The 22582-nt window shown below is 41.8% G+C and overlaps 1 protein-coding gene across 2 annotated transcripts in view; it reads left to right on the forward strand.

The window, feature by feature from the left end:
* The window catches only part of LOC117417734 (calcium uniporter protein, mitochondrial-like), a 53536-nt gene extending 32360 nt beyond the window's left edge, over positions 1-21176 (forward strand). For both annotated transcript variants that reach the window (XM_034030016.3, XM_058985175.1), the window contains exons 3-9: positions 9104-9152; positions 11887-12057; positions 13255-13359; positions 13744-13904; positions 14427-14630; positions 14986-15102; positions 16186-21176. In XM_034030016.3, coding sequence (XP_033885907.1) covers positions 9104-9152; positions 11887-12057; positions 13255-13359; positions 13744-13904; positions 14427-14630; positions 14986-15102; positions 16186-16266 — 888 coding nt within the window. In that variant the 3' untranslated portion in view covers positions 16267-21176. The remainder of the gene's footprint in view (positions 1-9103; positions 9153-11886; positions 12058-13254; positions 13360-13743; positions 13905-14426; positions 14631-14985; positions 15103-16185) is intronic.
* The last annotated feature ends 1406 nt before the right edge of the window (positions 21177-22582 follow it).

Genomic DNA, 22582 nt, shown 5'->3' on the forward strand with positions numbered 1-22582 from the left:
AGTATATTAACACGCAATTACATTTTAGTGTTGTGATGTCGGGGGGGGGAGGTGGTTTCCCTTCATTTTTGCTCTACAAAGATGGAAGTAAGACTCGTATTGCACAACAGTTTGATCAATTCCTGATTTTACTTTAATAAGATACACCTGAGCTTATTACTTTATATACTGTGGCTAATCAAGCTGGTAGTAAAAACATGGAATGGATGAAACTACTATGCAATTTCCATCCCTGTGCTAACTATAAATTACCCATTCCTGCTAATTGTGTATTCTTTTGTTCTGCTGAGCCAGGGTAATTCGGCTACTCAATGTAGCTGCTAATTCGGGCTGTGTTTTATTTCCAGTGTAATTGCCTTTGAATCGGTGATACAGCTCTGCTGGGGTGTTTTCTCTGCCTTGTCCTCGATAGAATGCTGCCCTGCGGTAAAGCTTACCTGTAAATCAAGCAGTGAATTCCGGACAGGAATCCTGTAGGCAGAGGGAGCTGACTGGTGTATTTGCTGCATTGATACAAGGAACCATGAGTTAAAGGCAAAGTGTGCAGTATGCTTAAAAACTGACTGGGTGCACCCTGTAATGTATCGGCTCCATATTTCACAGCAATCTTCCACTGAAAAGGGCATCCCTGACATTTACTGCTGTAAACCTCCCCACCGCCACTCTCTCTCTGTGATTTAAGGTGGTATCGATTAGCCCCTGTCCCTCATGCCTCATAAGGGATTCAAGGCACACCTTTTAGTATTTCATCTGATGTAGTCTTTGTCCCATTGCACGCTGTCTCTGAGTTAAGGTGGTATTGGTAAGTTGTAGCCTCGGCCCAGCATGTCTCACAGTTGAACACTAATCATTACTTGGCTTTAGCTTTAATTTCATTTTTCTGGTGTTTTTCTAGCTTCATTTTGAAGTGCAAAGACATTTATTGTTGTGTTTTTTTTTTTTAAAGGAGTAAAGAATGGCCTTTTTAATCTTTTTAGACTTTGCTGTTTTTGGTTCATATTTTAAGGTGGTAGCAGAAATAAGTTTGAGTTTCTTTCTGATGTAACTCCAACCTGACTTGGGTTAATACTTCCTTAAAAGTAGAGCAGCTCATTTTTCAGACAGTGTGTCCTTGATTTACCTATTTAAATTTGGTTTTGAGTCCTCTTTTTAATATCCTTTTTAAAACGCAAATTCTGCTCCCATGTGTCCCTTCTTTTCCAGTGCCAGATCTCTAGTGGGAGTATTTTGAATGCACCTGGGACTTAAGTACAAGCCCTGTATATCACTAAAGGCTATTTTTATCTGTCAAACACGCTTTCGGCAGGCGAGGTTTCCTTTGTCTAAGCTCTCTGTTTCAACTGGTTTATTAGCTAGGACTATTATCACTTCCGGGGTGGCCTGGCGGTGCAGGGCAGGGCAGTCAGCGGGGTCCTCAGATTTGAGCTGCTGCTGCTGCTGCTGCTGTTTTGAAGCTCCTTGGGAGATCCCAAGCTCCCAGAGTTATCCTTAATTGCATTGTAATGACTGTTTAACAAGGATTTGTAGATCAGTCTGAAGGATATTAACGAGCTTGCCTGCAGTTTTAGCTATGCACCGGAGCCCCCTCGGATTATAAAGTGAGCTAGCCAATTCCTGCCCCTGTTAGTAAAGTGGCAGGTTCAGAATCTCTCTGGGATCTTGCAGGGATGGAAATAAGACTCCTATTGCATAGCAGTTTCATCCATTCCAGGTTTGAATACAAGCTTGATAAGCCTCACACGGATGGCCTGCCATATCAGTCACATGCTTTTTATACTCTTTCTTTCTGTATCAATAATTTACAACAAACCGATAATTGCATGGAATCTCTTTACTTTGCCTGTAGCCATTTAGTTCTGTTCCTGTTGGAGGGGGAATAATTTGCAAGTATTGTAATTTTCTCCATTGCCTCTTCTATTATTCATAGCCCTCGTCCTGTTGTGAAATCAACTTTAACCTTTGCAGTGGTGCCTACAGCTGCTTCCTTGCTGAGCTAAGCTACATGGTTCCATTTGAAAGGCCCTGGGTGTTTTTGCGTGTGTAATTATTGGGCTAAATCCCTCCACCCACGCTCTGAAACATGCAAGTGGGCTCTCTGTCTCTCTCTCTCGCTCCTCTCTGCTTCCTTACAGCAAAATTTTTAGCTTGAGCCACTAGAAAAAAAAAAAACACTGCCAATAGAAATATAGAGAGATTGACCAAGGCATATTCCAGTTTGTACACTCCCTTATAAAAGTTTACAGTGCAAAAATACCATTGTAAACCTAACACCCTTGTGGCGATATATGAATACAAAACAGGTACCAGAGAAGATGTCTGGGAAAGGGGGTCCCTATTGCCTTGGACCCCCAAGGCCTGTCCACTGGTGAAACACTTGTGCAGTCACCCATCTTCCTACAGTGGTGATTTTTGAATACTTCTACTGGTACAGTAGCTTCTCCTGTGTTCTCCCCCCAGTAGGAGATCTGTGGCGAACTGTATAGCAACACGTCTCCTTTTAATATTAAACCTTCATTTTACAAGGTAAGCACATTGAGATTAAAATCTCTTTTACAAGTGCGACCTAGCCAAGAAAGGCAGCAGCAACACAATAAAACACAGTACAAAAACAGATACAAAAATAAAATACAAATCATAGTAATACAATCAACAATCAGCGAAAGAATCAAATAGTAACAAACAGTAACAAGTCTACTCAAATCATTCCAAGGCCAAGGAGCAAAATAGGCAAATTATCTTTTAGCAGCCTCTGTACGCACTTTAGGAACCGTATGCGATCTAATACTGTAGTTACAAAAAGCGACTATAAAGCATTCATTTATATATGGAGGTAATTTACAAAGAATAGCCTTATATAACAGAATATAGCAGTGCTTCAACCTTCGCAATGCCAAGGAGGTCCAGCCAACCAAACTGTATAACACACAATGATGAGTCCTGTAACTTGAATTTGTACTATCTCAAGCCAATTGATGCAAACCCCTTGCCTCTGTTCAGTACTACAATGCTGTATATATAAATTGCTAGAAACTAAAATGTATCGCGTTTGGCTGGTTAAAAGTAGAGGCAAGTATAATGGGGTCTGCAGTATTCTCTCCCCAGCGCTTGGCTGTGGTCACATCACTAATAAGGGTGCTGACAGAGTGAAGAGAGAGAGAGCAGGGTGCTGACAGTCATGTAATACTGTACCCAGTCTCTCCCAGCACCCTCCACATCGGCTGGTAAGTGAGAGAGAAAAAAGAAAACCAAATGGGACTCTTGGCAGCCCCTTCGATTTTCTCGTCATGATTAATTGATGTCATCCTTCCTCCGAATCCATTAATGAGCTGATCTGCAGTTTAACGTAATCTCTCTCTCCTCTCCTCTCTCTCTCTCTCTCTCCTCTCTCTGTCTTTATGGCAGCAGTGTATCAGTTTAGGGTACTTGTAATTAAACCCTTTATCTTGGAGTGCAGATAGCTGTGAATCGATGATGGTGTGGATTACTCGGTTGTAAGTGGTGTGAGCGAGTGTAATGAGAGAGTAGCGAACAGGCCGGGGTCTTACAACAAAGCGCTTTAATTCTGGTGTTGTGCCGTATGTATTCTGGCAGTACCTTTTCAACGCAATCGGCATGTTTTTAAAATTAATTTATTTGCATCCCAGGTCAACTGAAAGCAAATGGATCAGCCCATGAAAACCTCTCAAACCTCTCTGTCGAGCCAGGGCATCTGCTGTTTGCAAGCGAATGAAAGCACACTCCTACAACAGCAATGCCATTCACAGCCCTGTTCAATCACTTACGCAAACCTGTCATCAGCGTTGCTGCTGTAGGACACGTTTTTTGGATACAAACAGCAGATGCCATGGCGCTCGCACAGAGTTTTCCTAGAGCAATATATCTGTATATATGTCAGTGAATATATCTGGCCGCTGTCTGTTCAGCTTCATTCCCCAGAAGATTTACAGCCCAGTTGTATGTGATTATGTTGAAAAAAGATCTAACAAGACTATGTGTGAAACAGGAGGCTGTAACTGTGTGTAATGTGCTTTGCTGTAAGCGCTGCAGTCTGTTGGTTCACTCCTAACAGCAGTACTGTAAATACACTTTGCATTACACTTTGTGTTTAAGCCAATTGGAACAGCATCTCGGTATGGATATACAGTACAGTGTTCGCTGATGCATTCCTGGGTACTCCACTGAATCCAATTACAATCTCTGTAGTCAGTGTGCTCCTGTTAATGTTGAACCTGCAGTAAGAGGGAGAGGGAGAGGGCACTCCTGCATAACAGCCAACATGTCAGATCTCGATCAGAGCTTTGTGGGACTATGCAACCTGGAGATTGCATCTCTGAGAAACCTGGCACTCTCTACAGTGTAGGGCCGCTGCTGTGTTGAAAGGCAGTGTGGGGATGCCCCATCAGCAGATTTCCAAAGGGATTATCAATGTGTGTGTGTTTGTGGGGCGAACACAGAGACCTTTGTAAATGCTTTTTGTTTCCTCACCTTGCTGCACTACTATATATCCATGATCCCGAACTTGAATCCGTCTCGAATACAATCTGGAGTCCAACTAATGAAACATCTTAGTCTAGTTTGTTTATTCGACAAGGGTATCTTTTTTGTTTAAAAAAAATAAAAAATAAAAAAGTTTGGTGAAATGTTTTGACTAAAAGGTTTACATTTTCTGAGCAGAAAGAGGGTGTGTGGATCTCTGTCTGTGTCTCTGGGATGGAAATAATACTTCTGTTGCATAGCAGTTTCACCCATTCCAGGTTTTAATACAAGCTTGGTTAGCCCCAGTGTTATAGGTAACAAACTCAGGTGTGTCATTAAACTGATAGTAAAGCTAGTAATGGATCAAACTGCTGTGCAATGGAGGTTGTATTTCCATCCCTGTGTCTGCCTGTATCTAGTGATGGACAGTCATTGAATACTATTTACTTGCATTGAAGCTACACAGCTTCAATCATGTGTGTCTGCTGGAGAATAGAGAGAAATTAAAGATATTTCTACAAGGAAAAACTGATCACACAGTTTATTATTAACTTGTTGTTAACTTAGCACACATCCAAGAAATAGCCAGTTTAGGCCATGTAGTTTATTTAGAATATATTGCAGAATATCTTAGTGGCCAGAAAATGCATACATTTAGGTACCGTATATATAACAGCTGGCTGCTCAAGGAGCTCAGTAAAATGTTCTTGAAATGCTGGTGGTAAGTTTCGGGTGACTGGACCCTCCTGCAGTAGTTTTTCATCCAGCCGAATGCCGGGTTTCAGGAAGTGAAGATATTTATAGTTAGCTTGCTTGTTTCAAAATCGTCCCCTTTCCTGCCCCCCCAGGGCTGTTGTATAGATATTTGTACTCGACTGGATACTGGGCAGGTCCATAACCATTGCCCTAAATGCTTGTTCCTAACAAGGTGTATGAACTACTGATCGCTTCCTTGCTCTGTGTGTCAGTGTCTGTCTGTGTTTGTGAACAGCGAGCACAAGCAGCTGTCACACGACAGGTTAGCGGCACTCATCCCCGGAGCCTACTGTTACCCGTGGTGTGCCACGCGGGTAACTCTGCTGACAACATGCACATGGAGGCTCGGGGGGACAGACTGAAAGAGAAACCAGGGAGGTATTTATAGAAACCACCTCCTCATAAATATGAATCATCCCCTGGTTTTGTAGAGCTAATATTAGGGTACGTTTCTATCTCGCTCTCCTTGCTGGAGAAAGATAAGCTCCGATCTCTCTTCTTGAAGCAGCGGTGCTGTTTAACACCCCCAGGCACTCTCATTATTAAGCAGACCGTTGAAAAATAACATCCAAGTGATTTGTATGCAAGCACTTAACAATTACTTCATTTTTTAACTCTGATAGAAGTTTAGCAGTGTATTTTCTGCATGGTGTTTTTGCAGTTTCACCCTGTTTTTCCAGTGGTTATACTATGCATTTACCACAGTTTGTCATAGTGGTTGTGTGTTTTGGTGTGTTTTTTTTTTTTTTTTTTTTTTTTCCAAATCATCCAATTTTCCAGCAAAATGCAACCCACAAATTCCGCAGTGCTATTGGAACTAAAACTATGAATGCCTGAAGATTTTCAAACTCGATCTTGTAATATTCTTCAAGTTTAGCTTTGAAACTGATCTGGTCCTGCTATTTACTTCAGTACCTCAGTATTGCTGTTTATCCACCTTCTGTTTACAGTCTGTAACATCGTAAATACAATGTACGCACATGCCTCATAAACACTGCAAGAGCACGGTTACTACCTTGGTGTTCAGGAGTGAAGGGTTGTAGCCAAGATTCAGAGAAACTCGGCTAGGGAAATTAATTTATGAAATAGGCACCAATTTTACAATGTAAAAAGGGAGTCTGTGCTATTTGCATAAAATGATTAGTACTTGAATCTTCAGTGCCAGTTTTGTTCTGAATCCAGTGCCTCTCTCTTACTTTCATTTTTCATACTTTCAGCTTCCACTAATTTGAGCATGCTTTCCAGGGCTCTCAGAATGAGATCCCAGTCTGAATCTGAGTGAGGAAAGCAACAAGAATCAGGACATGCCAGATATCTAAAAGATTCAAAAACACACACTAGCATATGCCACTGAAGGTACTGAAGAGGGCATCAGGGATGGAAATAAGACTCTTATTGCATAGCAGTTTCACTCATTCCAGATTTTAACACAAGCTTGATTAGCCACAGTATATAGGTAACAATCTCAGCTGTGTCTTATTAAACTCCTAGTAAAACCAGGAATGGATCAAACTGCTATGCAATGGGAGTCTTATTTCTGTTCTGTAACTTAAAAAATAAAGACGTACCAGTGTAGTGTTATTTCCAGGTATGCGGTAAAAACTGGGACGCAGCGCACTGCGCTTGATCGCGCATGTCTAAGCAACTTCCGCTAAGAAAGCAGGCAGCTCATTCAAATCTTATATGTTATGCTGTTTTGGGTCTTCTACACCTTTTTTTAATTGAATATATCATATTTTTCCACCATTAAAAAAAAAAGTATGCAAATATTTATCATAGGCAATACACTGGGTCTTGTACGTTGCTTTTACTTCTGCAACTTCGCTGTGGACTTCTCCATTTTGTCTTGTTCGCCATGAATTGTTTCTTCTTTTTAAATAAATTGATTGATTGTCTGTTTTCAGTTTAAGTTTGCAAAAAAATGATGTATAATTAATGGTAAATGTACCTCCTGTTTGACAATAGGAAAACACCCATCAGATTGCAGCTGTACAAAAAACTGGCAACGTACCACTTTCAGTGTGACCGTGTACCACTTTCTGGCATTACACGGGTCAAGTTTTGGTACACGTACCACATTATGATGACGTACCACTTTCTAACGCCACACCGACACATGTTTTGTTGTTCTGTCTCCTTTGGAATTTCTTTTCTTCAGAAGTGTTTTCTTTTCATAGTCCACAAGTCCGACCCACTGCAGGGCGATGTTTGAAATCTTTGCGTTGTGTAGTCACAGATCACCATGGCAACACAGTTCTCTTCTCTCCCAGGTGGAACAGAAACTTGTTTCAACTTGTACAAATCTGTGTATCTAATAAACAGACTTGTGCTAATAATGAACTGGAAACTACAAACAAACAAACAAACACAAAAGCAAAAAAGAACACTATTTCCATTCTCTTTATAGATAACAGGGTGGAAATGGCCCTAACTCACAGAGAATCCATTTATTTATACATTTTCATACAGTAAGGGGTGGGGCACACTGAACCGAAGAAACAAGATGAAGGTCCCTTTCAAAAAATTTGTGTAGAAATCATCTATGTTGCTGTTGTCATAGTAACAAAAGCTGTTGTAAATTGCATGATGATTTACAGTACAAACATGCATTGCCATAGAGACATTTAAGACATTAAGACAGTAGTAGGCTTGTAAATTGCATGGTACAGTGCAAACACAATTTGTTTCAGAGACCTTGAAATGTCAGCCTCCCTGTACTTAAGACTCAATTGTATGAGACAAGGGGAAACCAGCATTGTTATACAAAACTAAATGACTCTGAACCGTTTTTAAATGCATTGATTAAAAAATAAATGATGTATTTTTTGCTCCTTTGGAATTGCCTTTTTCTAGAAATGTGTTCATAGACTGTGAGCCAGAGACCCACTGAGACAATAAAACATTTTTAAAGAATGGAGTACTTTTCCAAGTCGTATTGAGATTAAGTCTGGACAGGGAATTGAACTTGAATTCTACTTGAGGGCACAGAGCTGTGTTACTGTAACTGGAGCCAGGCCACCTTGGAGAAGCTAAGCCTGGCCAGTGCTGGAGCCACGCCACTTTGGAGAAGCTAAGCTTGGCCAGTGCTGGAGCCAGGCCACCTTGGAGAAGCTAAGCCTGGCCAGCGCTGGAGAGGACAACCTTCAAGGACTATCTACTGTAGCCCGCAGTGAACAGAGTGCTGTTCAGCAGATCGTCGACAGAGCTCGGCTTCAGATTCTTTACATATCACTTGCAACAGGCATACATTGGTTTCTGCAAGAGTTTTGCAAAGAGAACCGCTTGTCCAGTTGTGATGCAGCTGTGATGTGATGCTTGAGGACCTTCTTTATCTTGGAAATTAGATCCCCGTTGCACGGCGGTTTGATCCATTCCTGGTTTTAACCTGGGAGAATCAAACTCGTAATAAAACCTGGAATGGGTGAAACTGCTGTGCAATAGGAGTCTTATTTCTGTCCCTGACTGTGTGGTGAAGTGTTCTAGAATCGGGATAAATGGAGGCACACAGAGGAGGTATGGACTGGTCTGGGTTTAATATTTAGAAGTGATACTGATCGCTCTCATTTTGTACGAATGTCGCTGACTTAATTGTATTTATTGATTTTTAAATAAAAAAACAAATAAGAATACCTTTACAGAAATAGCCATTCACCAATGTTGTCAAATTGTCCTTCTAATGGTGTTTATGTTGTGGATATATCCCATGGTACTCTTTAAAGAGGGGCTGCAGTCTGAACCTCAATGCAGATCACTGAATCTTTAGGCTGCAGGGTAGAATCATTGCAGTTTCTAGTACAGTTTCAAAGGGAAGGAGTGGAGAATGTTTCAACTGCACTGCTAACTGAGCACTTCCTCTTCCTGTCCTTCACAGGTGTGGCAGAGCCAGAGGCTGCTGAGTTCTACTGCGCTGCCCCCCGAAGGTGAGTACGCAAACTGCAGCTGTTTAAATTTTTCGACCAATAAAATAGCATCTCTCCGTACAGCCACCAAGAAGAATGTCGTTTATAGTGAGCCTTGAGGCTTTTAGAAGAAGACACATACCCTTGTAAGCATATAAATATTTTGTTAGAACAATAAACAGATCACACACAGAGCTGGCCTGCGCTTTCACACGCAACTTTGTAAGACATGAACTGGAGTTCACTACAACTCTGCAGTCTTGTAGTCCTGGTCTTCATATGGATTAGAAAAGTGACAGACTGAAAGCACCTTTTTTATTTATTTATTTATTTATTTATTTATTTATTTATTTTTCACTATACAGTATTGCCAACCATAACCATGTAAGGCCATGCCAGCCATAACAAAATAACTTTTCAACAAATGCCATGTTGGTGCTGTTTAATGTCTTCCTATGGTTGTGTTTGGCTGCTGTTGACTCTTTTTTTGTGTTTTTTTGTCAGGACCCAAGTTAATCTTCAGTCTGTTTTAATTTTCCTAAATTACTCTTCCTGCTTACCTTCATCTTGTCGTCCATTGGCCAGTCACCTATAGAGCAGGGGTCTCCAATCCTGGTCCAGGAGGTCCGGTGTCCCTCTTGGGTTTGTTCCAGCTGTCCCCTAAATTACCTAACTGGACCAATTAAGTGCTTATCAGAAGCTTAATCAGTCCAATTAACACCGGCCCTCCAGGACCAGGATTGAGACCCCTGCTATAGAGTATAGAGTGTGGCAACTAGTCAGTGTTCCTAGCCACTATCCAAATATAGTGCTTTTAAAGAACCATGCGCTGCACGACTAAAAATATAATACAAATATAAATATTGTCAGCAATACTATCATAGTAAATACTAAAGGCCTAGAGTAGATGAATCTCCTGTGATGAGTATTGAGGTGAAGACTGTCAGCACACACAAGACTTTTCTAATATTACTCTGCCCTCTGCTGGTGAAAATCAGGTTAGCATGTCTGTCGTTTTGTTTGTTGATTGAGTTTCAGTGTTTATTGTGAAAGCACTGAATAAGTGCAGTTAGCACATGCAGTGACTGTGATCTGTAACTGTGAATCACTCAAGGCTGCTGCATTTACAAATACTAAAAAACAAAAATTTAGTGACTGTCTTTTAATATTGTAGATTTCTAGTCGGAAATCATTTAATTTTGAGTTTCTTTAAATATTTATACATCATTCTCTGCCCTGGAGAGCTTCCCTAAGACTTTAATTCTGCCTACCTTCATTTTTTTTTTTTAATCCAATTACAAAAATGAATTTCTCCCTGCAGTTAAGCAGTCAAATAAAGAGATTACAGCGTCACCACTTTTCTAAGTGCCCTTTCCAGAAGTGCTGTGCGCTGGGAGGCGGTCCCCAAGTCACATCCTCTATTACACTAGCTGTCTTTCTGATGCACAGTAATTCTGTTCCAATTAGCTGGTTATTGTTTTAGTGGCAGGAGCTCCGTGGAGTTGCCCTGAGGCAGTGAAACCAGGAAAGGGTGGAGTGAAGAGAATCCGGTCTAGCTAAAGAGAGTGATGTTGTTTTTTAATAAAAACAATAAATCTCTCAAAGGCAAGAATGAGAAATGCGCTGGGAGATAATCCGAGCCCATCACAGTGCAGACCTGTCACATCGTGTTATAGGTCCACTCAGCCTCCGGGCTCCATTGGGATGATAATGCTAACAGGGTGGCTTTGACAGCTCTTTCTATGAAGAAGGCACAGACAGGCCAGCTCCCCTGTATGCTGCCGCAGAGTCTCAGAGTTCCTATTGACTGGCTCGCTATGAACCTATGAGCATGCTTTTAAGAGACACTCCAGACTCTGGCTCAATAAACACACAGTTTACGTCCAGCCTAATTTCCCCATGCTTTGATTGTTTGTTGCAAACGTTTTATGCTGGCAAACTGCAATCTCCAGATATCTCCGAGGAATGAAGCTGCAGGCTGTTTAGTCAGGCATACAGTTTAAAAGGAGCAGCATCCCATGGGAAAAATCACAGAGAAGGGGCTGGCTGGTTAGAGACCTCCAGAGGGGTAATTAGAGTTAGTGACAGGTTGCAAGGCAGCCTTGAGTCTTTCTGATAATGCAGGGGTTGTGTCGTCGGCTTCTTTATTCTCTTGCGGTAGAGAGGCATGTATGATGGGCAGTGCTGTGTGATACACTGCTGTTACAGATTCTGTCCTCTGTTGGTGAGATGAGATGAGGTCTCCGGTTCGTGCCCAGCCACTGCCCTGTTACACATGGAAGACGTTATTCCATATTCATAGCGCATTTACCCTAAAATAAACTGCAAAACATATAATTACAAAATATAACGATGGTAATTAATTTAGGCTTTTTTATTTGATGTGCTGTGTTAATCAAGGTTATCTTGGTAATGGATTTGATACTGGTATATACAGTACAAACACTAGCTCAAGCAAGCAAGACCCATTTTCAGGTCTTCAGATGCAAGTGGAAAATTTAAAGAGGTTCAACTAATGCATCGCAGTTTCACCCATTCCAGGTTTGAATACAAACTTGATTAGCCATAGTATATAGATGACAAGCACAGGTGTGTCGTCTTGTAACATAGTATCAAACTGCTATACAATGGGAGTCTTATTTCCATCCCTGGGCTCATTCATCCAGTAGTTTTTAAATCCTGGGCAGTCCAGTAGTGTTTATAGGGTACAGGTGGTGTGTGTTGGTGTGTACCCTGACTGGTTTCTCCTTGGCAGAAGTGAGCGTGGTGTATCAGAACGGCCTGCCTGTGATCTCGGTCAGCCTGCCCTCTCGACGGGAGCGATGCCAGTTCACCCTCAAGCCCATCTCCGACTCCGTGGGCGTCTTCCTTCAGCAGCTTCAGGCCGAGGACCGGGGCATCGACCGGGTCGCCATCTACTCTGCAGGTACAGCCAGGGAGAGGGACAGGGGTGTCATCTACTCTGCAGGTACAGTAAACCAGAGGGAGGGACAGGGGTGTCATCTACTCTGCAGATACAATAAACCAGGGGGAGAGTGCGGGCAGAAGCACAGGGGTGCTGTCTGCTAATAAACCAGGGAGAGAGTGCGGGCAGGAGCGCAGGGGTGCTATCTGCTAATAAACCAGGGGGAGAGTGCGGGCAGGAGCGCAGGGGTGCTATCTGCTAATAAACCAGGGGGAGAGTGCGGGCAGGAGTGCAGGGGTGCTATCTGCTAATAAACAAGGGGGGGGAGTGCGGGCAGGAGCGCAGGGGTGCTATCTGCTAATAAACCGAGGGGGGGGGGGGCCCTAATCCTCAGGTACTTCCGGCACGTGGAGGGTGAGGGGCTTTAATTATCGTTTCCATTTTCACTCATCTCACAAACCTAGACGCATCAAACACGATCTGAAAAAGTTACACAAACAAAGTCTTGTGGCACCTGCTGAATAGCTGCAGCTGCACGCTTCCTCAAGGGAAACAAGTGTGAGTTGATTCTAAGAGTGATGGCTGGGATTCTGAATGAGCTGTTGCACAGCAAGTGGTTCATTTTGTTAAAAGCTTTGAATTAACGTGGGCTGCTCATTAAAGCAATGTATTCTTCCTGCTACGCCGCTGTTTTGTTTTAATCAGTTGATTCACTAATTGACATCAATGGATTCACTAACTCCTTTCATTTAGTCCCAACTTGAAATACGCTTAGCGTTGAATAAAACATTAAAAAAAAAAAAAAAAAAAGATTAATCGCTAAATTATATTTTGTTTATCGTATTTAAAAACAAATATATGTTTTTGCCTGCAGACACAGTTCAGCTAAACCCCTGAATTATAAGCAAAGCCAGTGTATGTGATCAACTGAAAGATGTGGAAATGTTCAGTGTGTTGGCATGACAATGGTACCCTTATACAAGTTTACTATCATAAAAGCATAGTAAAGTGTAATAAAGCACAGTGTAATCATGGTTAAGCATAGGTAAGCATTTCAAAGAGGTATGTTAAAGCATACAACAAAATATAGCAAAACGTGGTAAGCTATAGTAAATGAATAGAATAACCATGGGAAAAGTGGATAAAAATGACCATGCAAAGTGACTGGTAAAGTGTTCTAAGGGTATTTCTCACCCGGTATCTGTCTGTCTCTCTCAGATGGGACTCGAGTGGCCTCCTCCACAGGCATCGATATTCTCCTCTTGGACGACTTCAAGCTGGTCATCAACGACACCACGCACCACGTGAGGCCGCCCAAGAGAGGTGAGGGGCAGGGCAGAGCAGAGCAGAGCAGGGGAGGGGAGGGGAGGGCAGGGCAGGGCAGGGGTTCATTAGGTTTGTTTCTCTCTCTTCCTCTTCCCTCTCCTCCTCTTCCAGTATTCAGTCCTCTCTCTCTCTTGTCACCCTCTCTCCTGGCCCTTAAGGACATAGAGACCTTCAGTGATGTCAAGATGTTGGTCAAGCATGTCCAACCACTCTCCTTCTCTCTCTTTCTCTCTCTCTCTCTCTCAGATCTCATGAGGATGCAGAGACCCTCAGTAATGACAAGATGTTGGTCCAGTCTTCTCTCTGTCTCTCCTCTCTAACCCAAGCGTTGTCTGTCTGTCTCTTTCTCTCCCCCTCTCCTTCTCTCTCTGACTCTCTCAGATCTCCTGACTCACGAGGATGCAGAGACCCTTGGTGATGTCAAGATGTTGGTCCAGCAGCTCTACACCACGCTGCGGATCGAGGAGCATCAGCTACACAAAGAGCGGCAGCTGATAGGCAGGCTGGAGAACCTCAACTCCCAGATCCTCCCCTTCGAGAAGGTACGGGACTCCTCCCACCGTCATGCAGAGAGCCCAGTTAGATGCAATGAGATCTGCGATTTCCCAAGAAACTAAGGCCAGAAATCTCCCCTGGAAGCGATCAAAGCTTTCACAACTTTTCGCATGGCTCCAAACTTGGCCTTTCATAAAAGTCGAAACAAAAGGAGGGGAAGGTTTTATAAACACAGATTGATCAGATCAACTCCCAAGTCATAAAAATCTGACAAGTAGCATGCACAAGATTTTTATTCAAACACATTAAATGAGTTCATTAAACAGTCTTGGGCTTACTGGTCCCCAAGTGGCTCAACTGGTAAAGGCCCAACTGTGTGGCCTAGCTGTATGTGTGTAAAAGTTTCCCATAGTAAAAGCACAGCAAATTGTAATAAAGCACAATGAACACATCGATAAGCATTGTGAAGCACAATACCAGGGTACTCTTATATAAGCAGGTGACTTCCCATGCACAGTGCAGCCTGTATCCTCCATCGTGCCTCATAAGCCCCTCTGCCTCCTCTGCAGTTGAAGGAAGAGCTGAGTCAGAAAGCAGAGAAGAGGGCCACCTGGGTGATGTGGGGCGGCATGGCCTACATGGCGACCCAGTTTGGGATCCTGGCCCGGCTCACCTGGTGGGAGTACTCCTGGGACATCATGGAGCCCGTCACCTACTTCATCACCTATGGCAGCTCCATGGCTATGTACGCCTACTTCGTCCTCACACGGCAGGTAAGAGATTGCAGCTGCTCCCATACAGAGAAAGGACGTTGGTCTGCAGACATCATGACTTTTTTTTTTTTTTAGTTTTTTTTATATTGACGCTATTTAAATAATTGTTGTATCTTTTGTTTGTTTGTTTGTTTGCTTATCGCACTTGAGCTTTCGTAGTAATCTTTATACTGCTGTATAAATTGCATCTGAATCTGAGTCACTGTTAACAGAAAACAGGCTTATACAGTATTTAAACACGTTCGATTGCCTGAATCATAACCCCCCCTCACTCTCCCTCCCTCCCTCCCTCTCAGTTGGGTTAGTGTATCTGGCCCAGGTCTGACTCCTTCTGCCTCTCTAACTCTCTCCACAGGAGTACATCTACCCAGATGCCAGGGACCGACAGTATCTGCTCTTTTTCCACAAAGGAGCGAAAAAGAACCGATTCGACATAGAGAAATACAATCAGCTCAAGGATGCAATTGCAGAGGTAATGACCAAGGGGCTTGGAGACATGAAAATACGCTACTGTAGTGCAGAAAACTAAACTGTTACAGTGCAGGCAGCTGTGCGCTCGAAGTTTGCATGCATCTTGTCCAGTGGTGATGAAATTGCTACCTTCTGTAGCACAAGTTATTGAGTGTATCTGAATACAAGGGTAAATATAGGCTGCATGTCTTTCTGTCCAACTGTCCTGTCTGATGTCACACATGCATTTTTACATATATCCAGAGAACCGCTAGTCCAAATGGACCATCTAAGGACTATCTGTAGCAGAAGTTAATGAGTGTATTGTTATCTCGGGTTATATGGTGTCTTTCTAGCTCAGACGGTCTGGCTCTGTCTACATTTCAACAGATGTCTAGAGAAATGCTTGGACAATCATGATGAAACATGCAAAGGACCTTCTTTCAGTTAAAGTATTAAGTGTATTATTCTTGGGCACACGAATTGTTGCATCTACATTTGTACGTGTGTAGGGAACAGCTTGTCTAGTTCTGTTATGGAATTGTGTGGTGGTTCTTTTGTATTGTTGTCTAGTTCTGATATGGAATTGTGTGGTGGTTCTCTTGTATTGTCTAGTTCTGATATGGAATTGTGTGGTGGTTCTTTTGTATTGTTGTCTAGTTCTGATATAGAATTGTGTGGTAGTTCTTTTGTATTGTTGTCTAGTTCTGATATAGAATTGTGTGGTGGTTCTTTTGTATTGTTGTCTAGTTCTGATATGGAATTGTGTGGTGGTTCTCTTGTATTGTCTAGTTCTGATATAGAATTGTGTGGTAGTTCTTTTGTATTGTTGTCTAGTTCTGAGATGGAATTGTGTGTTAGTTCTCTTGTATTGTCTAGTTCTGATATGGAATTGTGTGGTGGTTCTTTTGTATTTAGTTCTGATATGGAACTGTGTGGTGGTTCTTTTGTATTGTTGTCTAATTCTGATATGGAATTGTGTGGTAGTTCTCTTTTATTGTCTAGTTCTGATATGGAATTGTGTGGTGGTTCTCTTGTATCGGTAGTGAACATGGCACCCCTCAGAATAACAGCAGCATTGCTTGCTTCTCCCCTGTCTATCTAGGCTGAACTGGATCTGAAACGACTGAGGGACCCTCTTCAGCTCCAGCTACCCGTCCAGCAAATCAGTGGCAACAAGGATTGATGGTCCGAACAATATCCCCTCCCCCCTCCCCCCTCTCGTCTCCCTTGCCCCCTCCGTGAAACACCTTCAGTAACCTGAATCATCCCCCCCCCCCAACCCCCTAGGCATCTCTCTCTCTCTCTCTCTCTCTCTCTCTCTCTCTCTCTCCCTCCCTCTCTCTCTCTCTCTCTCTCTCTCTCTCTCTCTCTCTCTCTCTCTCTCTCTCTCTCTCTCTCTCAAACACAAACAGACATGGCTGGAGAGTTGTGGTTCTTACCTTCCTACTTGGGGAGGGAATCATTTTTGAACAAAGTATAATAAAACGGGAGAAGGGAAGAAAAATATACAGCTCAACAAAGGAAAAAACAAACAAACAAAAAAAGGTCAAACGAACACAACCGGACTTTAGCAACAGTGACGACGGCCTGAGCATCGGATCCAGTCAGGAGAATGTTAGACCGATGGAAGTGATCTGGAGTATGATGGGAGCCTCTTTCTAGGAAGGTTTCATGAATACCTGTTGAAATCTCTGCCATTCATTGGGAATCCCAGTCTTGTCGCCCCCGCGATAAATGAACGTCACGAAGGTGCCCATTCACAGCACAGCCTGCTGCTGAGTGACCCATGTCGTTACTGGATGTGGCACATTAGTGACATGAGGGAATTCCCAAAGCACTTCTCACACGAGCGATAACTGAAGTAGATTATTGTATAAAACTGTAAACAATGATCTTTGGTGTATGTGTATATATTAGGAACGAAACATTTTAAAAACTGCAAACCTTCCTTTTATAGCACAAGAGGGTACAGTTATGTGCTAGGTTGGCATATTCCTAAACATCAATAGCAAAGTGTCCCCACAACCCTTGAGTGCATGGACAGGAACACATGCAAGTATACCATGGCTGATAAGTGTACAGTATATGATGAATGTAAATGTACAGGTTGTATTGCAATGAAACATGGTAAACTTTGCATAATGGCCCAATAATGACTCAAGAACCTAAAGATGATGTTTTGTTTTTTCTTTTTTTCAATTGTGTATTTCATACGATGCCCCAATGAATCGAATGTAATTATCAAGGGCTGGTTGCACAAAACACCTTGAGTATTGAGTTTGAGTAGAACACTAAAGCATTTTCCTCTAACTCGGGTATTGACTTGAATGTGTTAAGCTGCTTTCTGTAGCACCCTTAAATCAAGGAAAACTAGAGGGGAAAACTAATGGGAAATTTAACTTGAGGCGTTTCATGCAACTGGCCACTGGGCAATCATATTCAGTGGCAAAACACTGTAGTAGTCCTGTACATTCACAGCACTGAGTATTTTAACAATTATAAAACTACAGGTGCCACAGTGCTCCAGTGCAGCCTGTAACTTTTAATGGAGGCCTTGGTTTCAGGGCAATTCTGTCTCTTACATATTTATTTTTAAGCGAGGATGCCCTTCTTATAAAATGAATTGTGCTTTCACAGGCAGTAAATGGAAACAATACTGAAGCATGTGTTCATTTAAAAGAGTAGAGGGTTACAGCTTGACAAATACATCTTAAATGCAATGGCCCCTTTTCATTGTAATTGGGGCGTTTCTTAATTTCAGATGCACTGATCAAAATCAAGTGCAATTACCACTGAGATGGAGAAAATCAGATCCCAGGTTCCCAAAGGCAGGTTCACACATCGATCATGCGCCGTCGTAAAGTCGACTCGTTCGAAGGGTGATTTCGAGTCAACTCGTTCGACTGTGTCGATCCAAGGGAGACTGGTTGCCAGAGTTGCATTTTTCTGAGCTGGACATGTCACGTGACCATCTCCCAGTGGCTGCAGGATTGAAGTATGAACCAGCCTTCACAATGAATTTGTTGAGCAGACAAGGTAGGTTATGCATTAGTGTAGTGACTACCTAATGCAAGCAGCCACATGTTCACAAAGTTATGTGTGGTGTGTTTTTTTATTATTATAATTTAAACATTGCAACAGCGCACAACAGCACTGACTTTAACCACTGAATATTTTGTTGCTTGTGGTAGCTGGATTTCCAGGGATAGAGAACATAGTGATCATTTGTTTTATATATATATATGTATGTGTACCTTGATGTGTACTGGAATTCACAGATGCCAAAGAGTAGGTTCAATAGCCTTGTTTTTTGGTACAAATTTTTCTGTACTGTGTTTGTACCATCACTCCTTATCAGCTTTCTTTTAAGATTGGCTTGGTGAATGTGTGCGCAGGGGGGAAAAGCCCCCCTTCTCTCTGGATCAGTTGCGAAGGTTCCACATGCCACATAAATAATTACCTTGATACCCTTGGAACCCTGTTGAACTGGTCAGTGTTGCCGTGGGGGCTTTTTCCCCTCCCAATTTCCACGAAGCTAGCTAAAATGCAAGCCACTTCGAATGCCTTATCTTTTGATGTTTGTAATTATCATCATTCAATATTTGTGTTGTTTGTTTTGTTTTTCTTCTCTAGTTGGCTTTTAGCTAAACTACTCTGTTGAATAGTAAGTGCTCAGGTGCAGTCTTGCTTTCCTCATTCCAGAATATCAGGTGACACTGTGACTTTTCAGATCTTGTTTGCTCTATCGTGTATTGGAGTGTGGTGAATTGGCTGAAGGGCAGCACAAGTATATTTAAACTAATAACTCCTGTACTCTTGCAAGAGACAAAATGAAATGGCAAATTGCAGAAGTCTGCAGTGGCACAATCATGACAAAAAAGCCGTATTTGTGGGCTGCTTCCTAGAGGAATCGTCAAATTGTTAATTGCTGGTGGGGCAACACTTTACAGCAAGTGGCTAGTTGAAAGAATTTGGGTTGGAATGAGGGAACAGATTTATATATGCATCTACTTTTGAAGTGTGTTATAAATTGATTATTGGGATGTAACTAAATTAGGATTTAATTGTATTTTGGGTTTATAATCAGGGGTGATTTTGTCAGAGGAATTGTATCTCCAACTCCATGTAAATAGCAAGCACCTTTCACGTACTGATTTTAAAAACAAAAACATTTCAATCTGACCCAAATGTATCGGAATAGGCAGGGAGGGCATACAGTATACTTTGTGGGTTTTATTTTAATCGTATTTTGTTTTAAATTGAATTCTGGTTGTGTATAACCCTACAATGAATCATCATTGTTATTAATTTTCTATCCAAGGACGATGAGTGGGTGGAAAAAAGAAGGTTATGGGATAGCCATGCCAAAGCCAGCGTGAACCTGGGGTTGTGTGTGTGTGTTTTTTTTACAGCATGCAGAATGCAGGAATGTAACCAATAACTGTCTTGTATAATTGCCCTGTGCCTTTCCAAAGGGTACTATAGTTTGAGAGACCATTTTGTCTTGAGCATTTGACGGTGGTGGCCGTGCCTGAACTCCTAGTTCTGACCATATATTGAAGACTGCTGCTCGGTATCAGAATCTCAGACGTGTTTGCAGCGTGAGCTCCCTGGTCTGTTGGCTGCTTCTTTCTCTCTGAGATCAAGCAGCTAACTTTGCTGAAGTTTCCAAGCCTCTTTTGGTTTGCTGCTGGAGGTGCCAAAGTCCTCTGTCTAAAATGAGAGCTATGTTTTTTGAGCCAGCGGCAGTACTGACCGCTCCCAAGTTTCTCTAGAGTCTGGATGAAATATTATTCTCTGTACAGCTGATGCTGTCGAGAATGTTCCTGGAGAAGTTAGCTCTGGACTAACCTGTGGCACCTGCCTCCTCTATCCATGGAGAGTTATGAAAGTAAGCAGCTGGACTGACTGTGCATCAGATTGCTGCTGTTGGAGCTTATCCTGTTCCCTCTCTTTTAAATAAGAGCTGTGGGACTAACTGCTCCAGGTTTTGATACAGCTTTTGCTGCTGGCTGTGCCTGTCTTGGCTATCCAGCACAAGGGCTGTGGGAGCGCAGTGCCAGCTCTGCTGTGAAGGGTATCTAGGGCTCTTCAGTATATTCAGCATCATCCTTGACAGGGAATTGAACCAGCCCAACAGCTTGGTTGGCACAGTACTTGGGATTCAATATTTGAATCAAAACAGATGTAGTTTTTACTTAAAAATACCTAAAATAGTTGGAACAAATGATAACTTGCTGGATTAAAGTAAATAAATAAAGACATTAATAAAATGAATCAAAATCAACTAATTTTCCAAATCAAACCCTGTATCTAGAAATGCCTTGAGCAGCGTGAATGGTTGCCTGCAGTTTCCTCCGCATCAGAGCTGAGCCGAGTTTGCTACACCTGCCACTTTTCACTCTGGTAATGGGACAGGGTGGGGGTCTTCCAAAAGAAATGCCAGGATGTCATTATGTCATCAAGAACATAAACAAGAGCACCACCCGGTGGAGGGAAATGGTAATTGTGGCTCGTGTTTGATATGGGCAAAGTGCAAATCAATACATTTCTTTTTGTATAAATAGACTAAATGCATATTTAAAAAGTTGTCATCTACACCCTACCCCCGACAGAGTCTGTATATAGGGAGGAAGTTCTTTTGATGCTTTGTTTCCTGAAGATTCGCCAGGTGCCTTGAAGACATCATACCACAGACAGGAGCAAAAGACAAGTGACCCTCTCTACTGATGGCATGTTAGGCAAAGAAAAAAAGAAAGGATGCACGTTTCTTTGTTAATTTTGTTACATTTTTTTAAATTCTTTTGTTCTTTTTTTTTAAGGAATATAAACACGTGCATTGTTTTAGAATGTTTTATCCCATTTGTGTCCAAAAATAAAATGTTTTAAAATAAAATTTAAAAAATGAAATTTAAAGAATAGACAATGGATTTTTTCTGTATTTCTTAATTATTATTTTCTTTGGCACTGGATGCAGTAAACATCCTAAAAGAGATAAACAGAAAAATGTAAAATCCTGTATCATTTATGAAATATGTATAAAAGAGAAATGTAATTCAGTTATCAATAATAAATGCTTATCCATTTTTTGCACTTTGTTGTCGTGTGAGCTTCTAATCTCTCTAAAGACTGGTCATTTGTGCATCAAACTCAAAATGTCAGAACACAATTTAGGTATATGGGTGATATTTACCAAGTTGTTAAATAAATGTAAGTTTTGTTTATTGACCCTTGCCATTTTGGAACATTTGCTTGAAAAAGTTCATCCCTTGCTACTAACAGAGTAACTGAATCCCAAGCAAAACCAGTTTGGACAAATTAATTTGGTCCCAAAGGGAAGCATATTTTGAGGGGATTAGTTTGTATGCCTCCCCTAAACTTTTTTTTTTTTTTTTTTTTTTTTTTCACCAACCAATATTCTATCGTTATCAACTGAGATTCTGAATGAACTGACCGGAGTTGTGTGCACTTCTTGAATCACGATCTTACTGAATTAGTAACTCTTAAAAACTAGCATTGTTGGTGACAACTTCCATTTGGTTTGTTATTCCATGTTCTTTTTGCTTCTGGAAAAGACAGACACAGACAGACTGATTAATATAACCCCAGTGGCGTCCGTTTACAGTGATTAGCAGTAACTTTAAACACAGGAGCCTTGACCTGCTCTGGTCACTTTGTTGACAGCTGTCCTCTGCTTATCTGCAGCGCACATCCTCTCAATAATGACATGATAATACTGCCATTATCCCACACCACTGTCTCCCTGCACATTAAAACAGAACATCCTCTGTTTTTCATGATATTATTTAACTCATAACTTTCTTTGCAGTCTTCCATAATATCCCTTATTTGCACAAGAAAGGATGCATTTGCCAGTACTGACTTTTCTCGGATGTTAATTGTCAAAGTTATGTTGGTTTCTTTTCAAATAAAAAAGGTGGTAAAAAATGAGACATTGAGGGGGAGACTGCGTCTTTCGTGATTTATTCATAGTTTCGGTCATGGATGAGCTTTGTGGGTGGCTGTATACATTAGTTGCCATGTATACTCCAGCTCTTGGTTCCAGATTTTATTTGGTTCCATTGGCTTCTTAATTAACTAGGTCATTACATCCACAGCAAAGCTGGTGGCAACATATTGCTGATGCTGAAGCTCACTTTGCAATAGCTGCTTTTACAATGCGCTTGCAATGTGTCTGCTGGGCTGATGAAGCTTTTGGGTAACGGCCCCCTGGACAGTCATCAAAGAAAGAACAAACAAACTGTATTGAAGCAATGTAGTAAATAAAAGCTGTGAACTCAGCTAAGAGTGTGTGCTTCTGATTGATTGTATCTCGGATGTATTTGTGGGTGAGTATTAAATGTCTAAAAAGAGAATGGATGTTCACCTTTGTTGTCATGGCTGGATACCTTCCAACACGCTCAGCTGTACACTATGTATATATTACTGAACATTGCCTTCCTTATTACCCATAGGTGACCTCTCAATATTTATTGGCA

Source organism: Acipenser ruthenus, chromosome 13 (assembly GCF_902713425.1).
Source record: "Acipenser ruthenus chromosome 13, fAciRut3.2 maternal haplotype, whole genome shotgun sequence".
In the NCBI taxonomy this organism is placed as follows: domain Eukaryota; kingdom Metazoa; phylum Chordata; class Actinopteri; order Acipenseriformes; family Acipenseridae; genus Acipenser; species Acipenser ruthenus.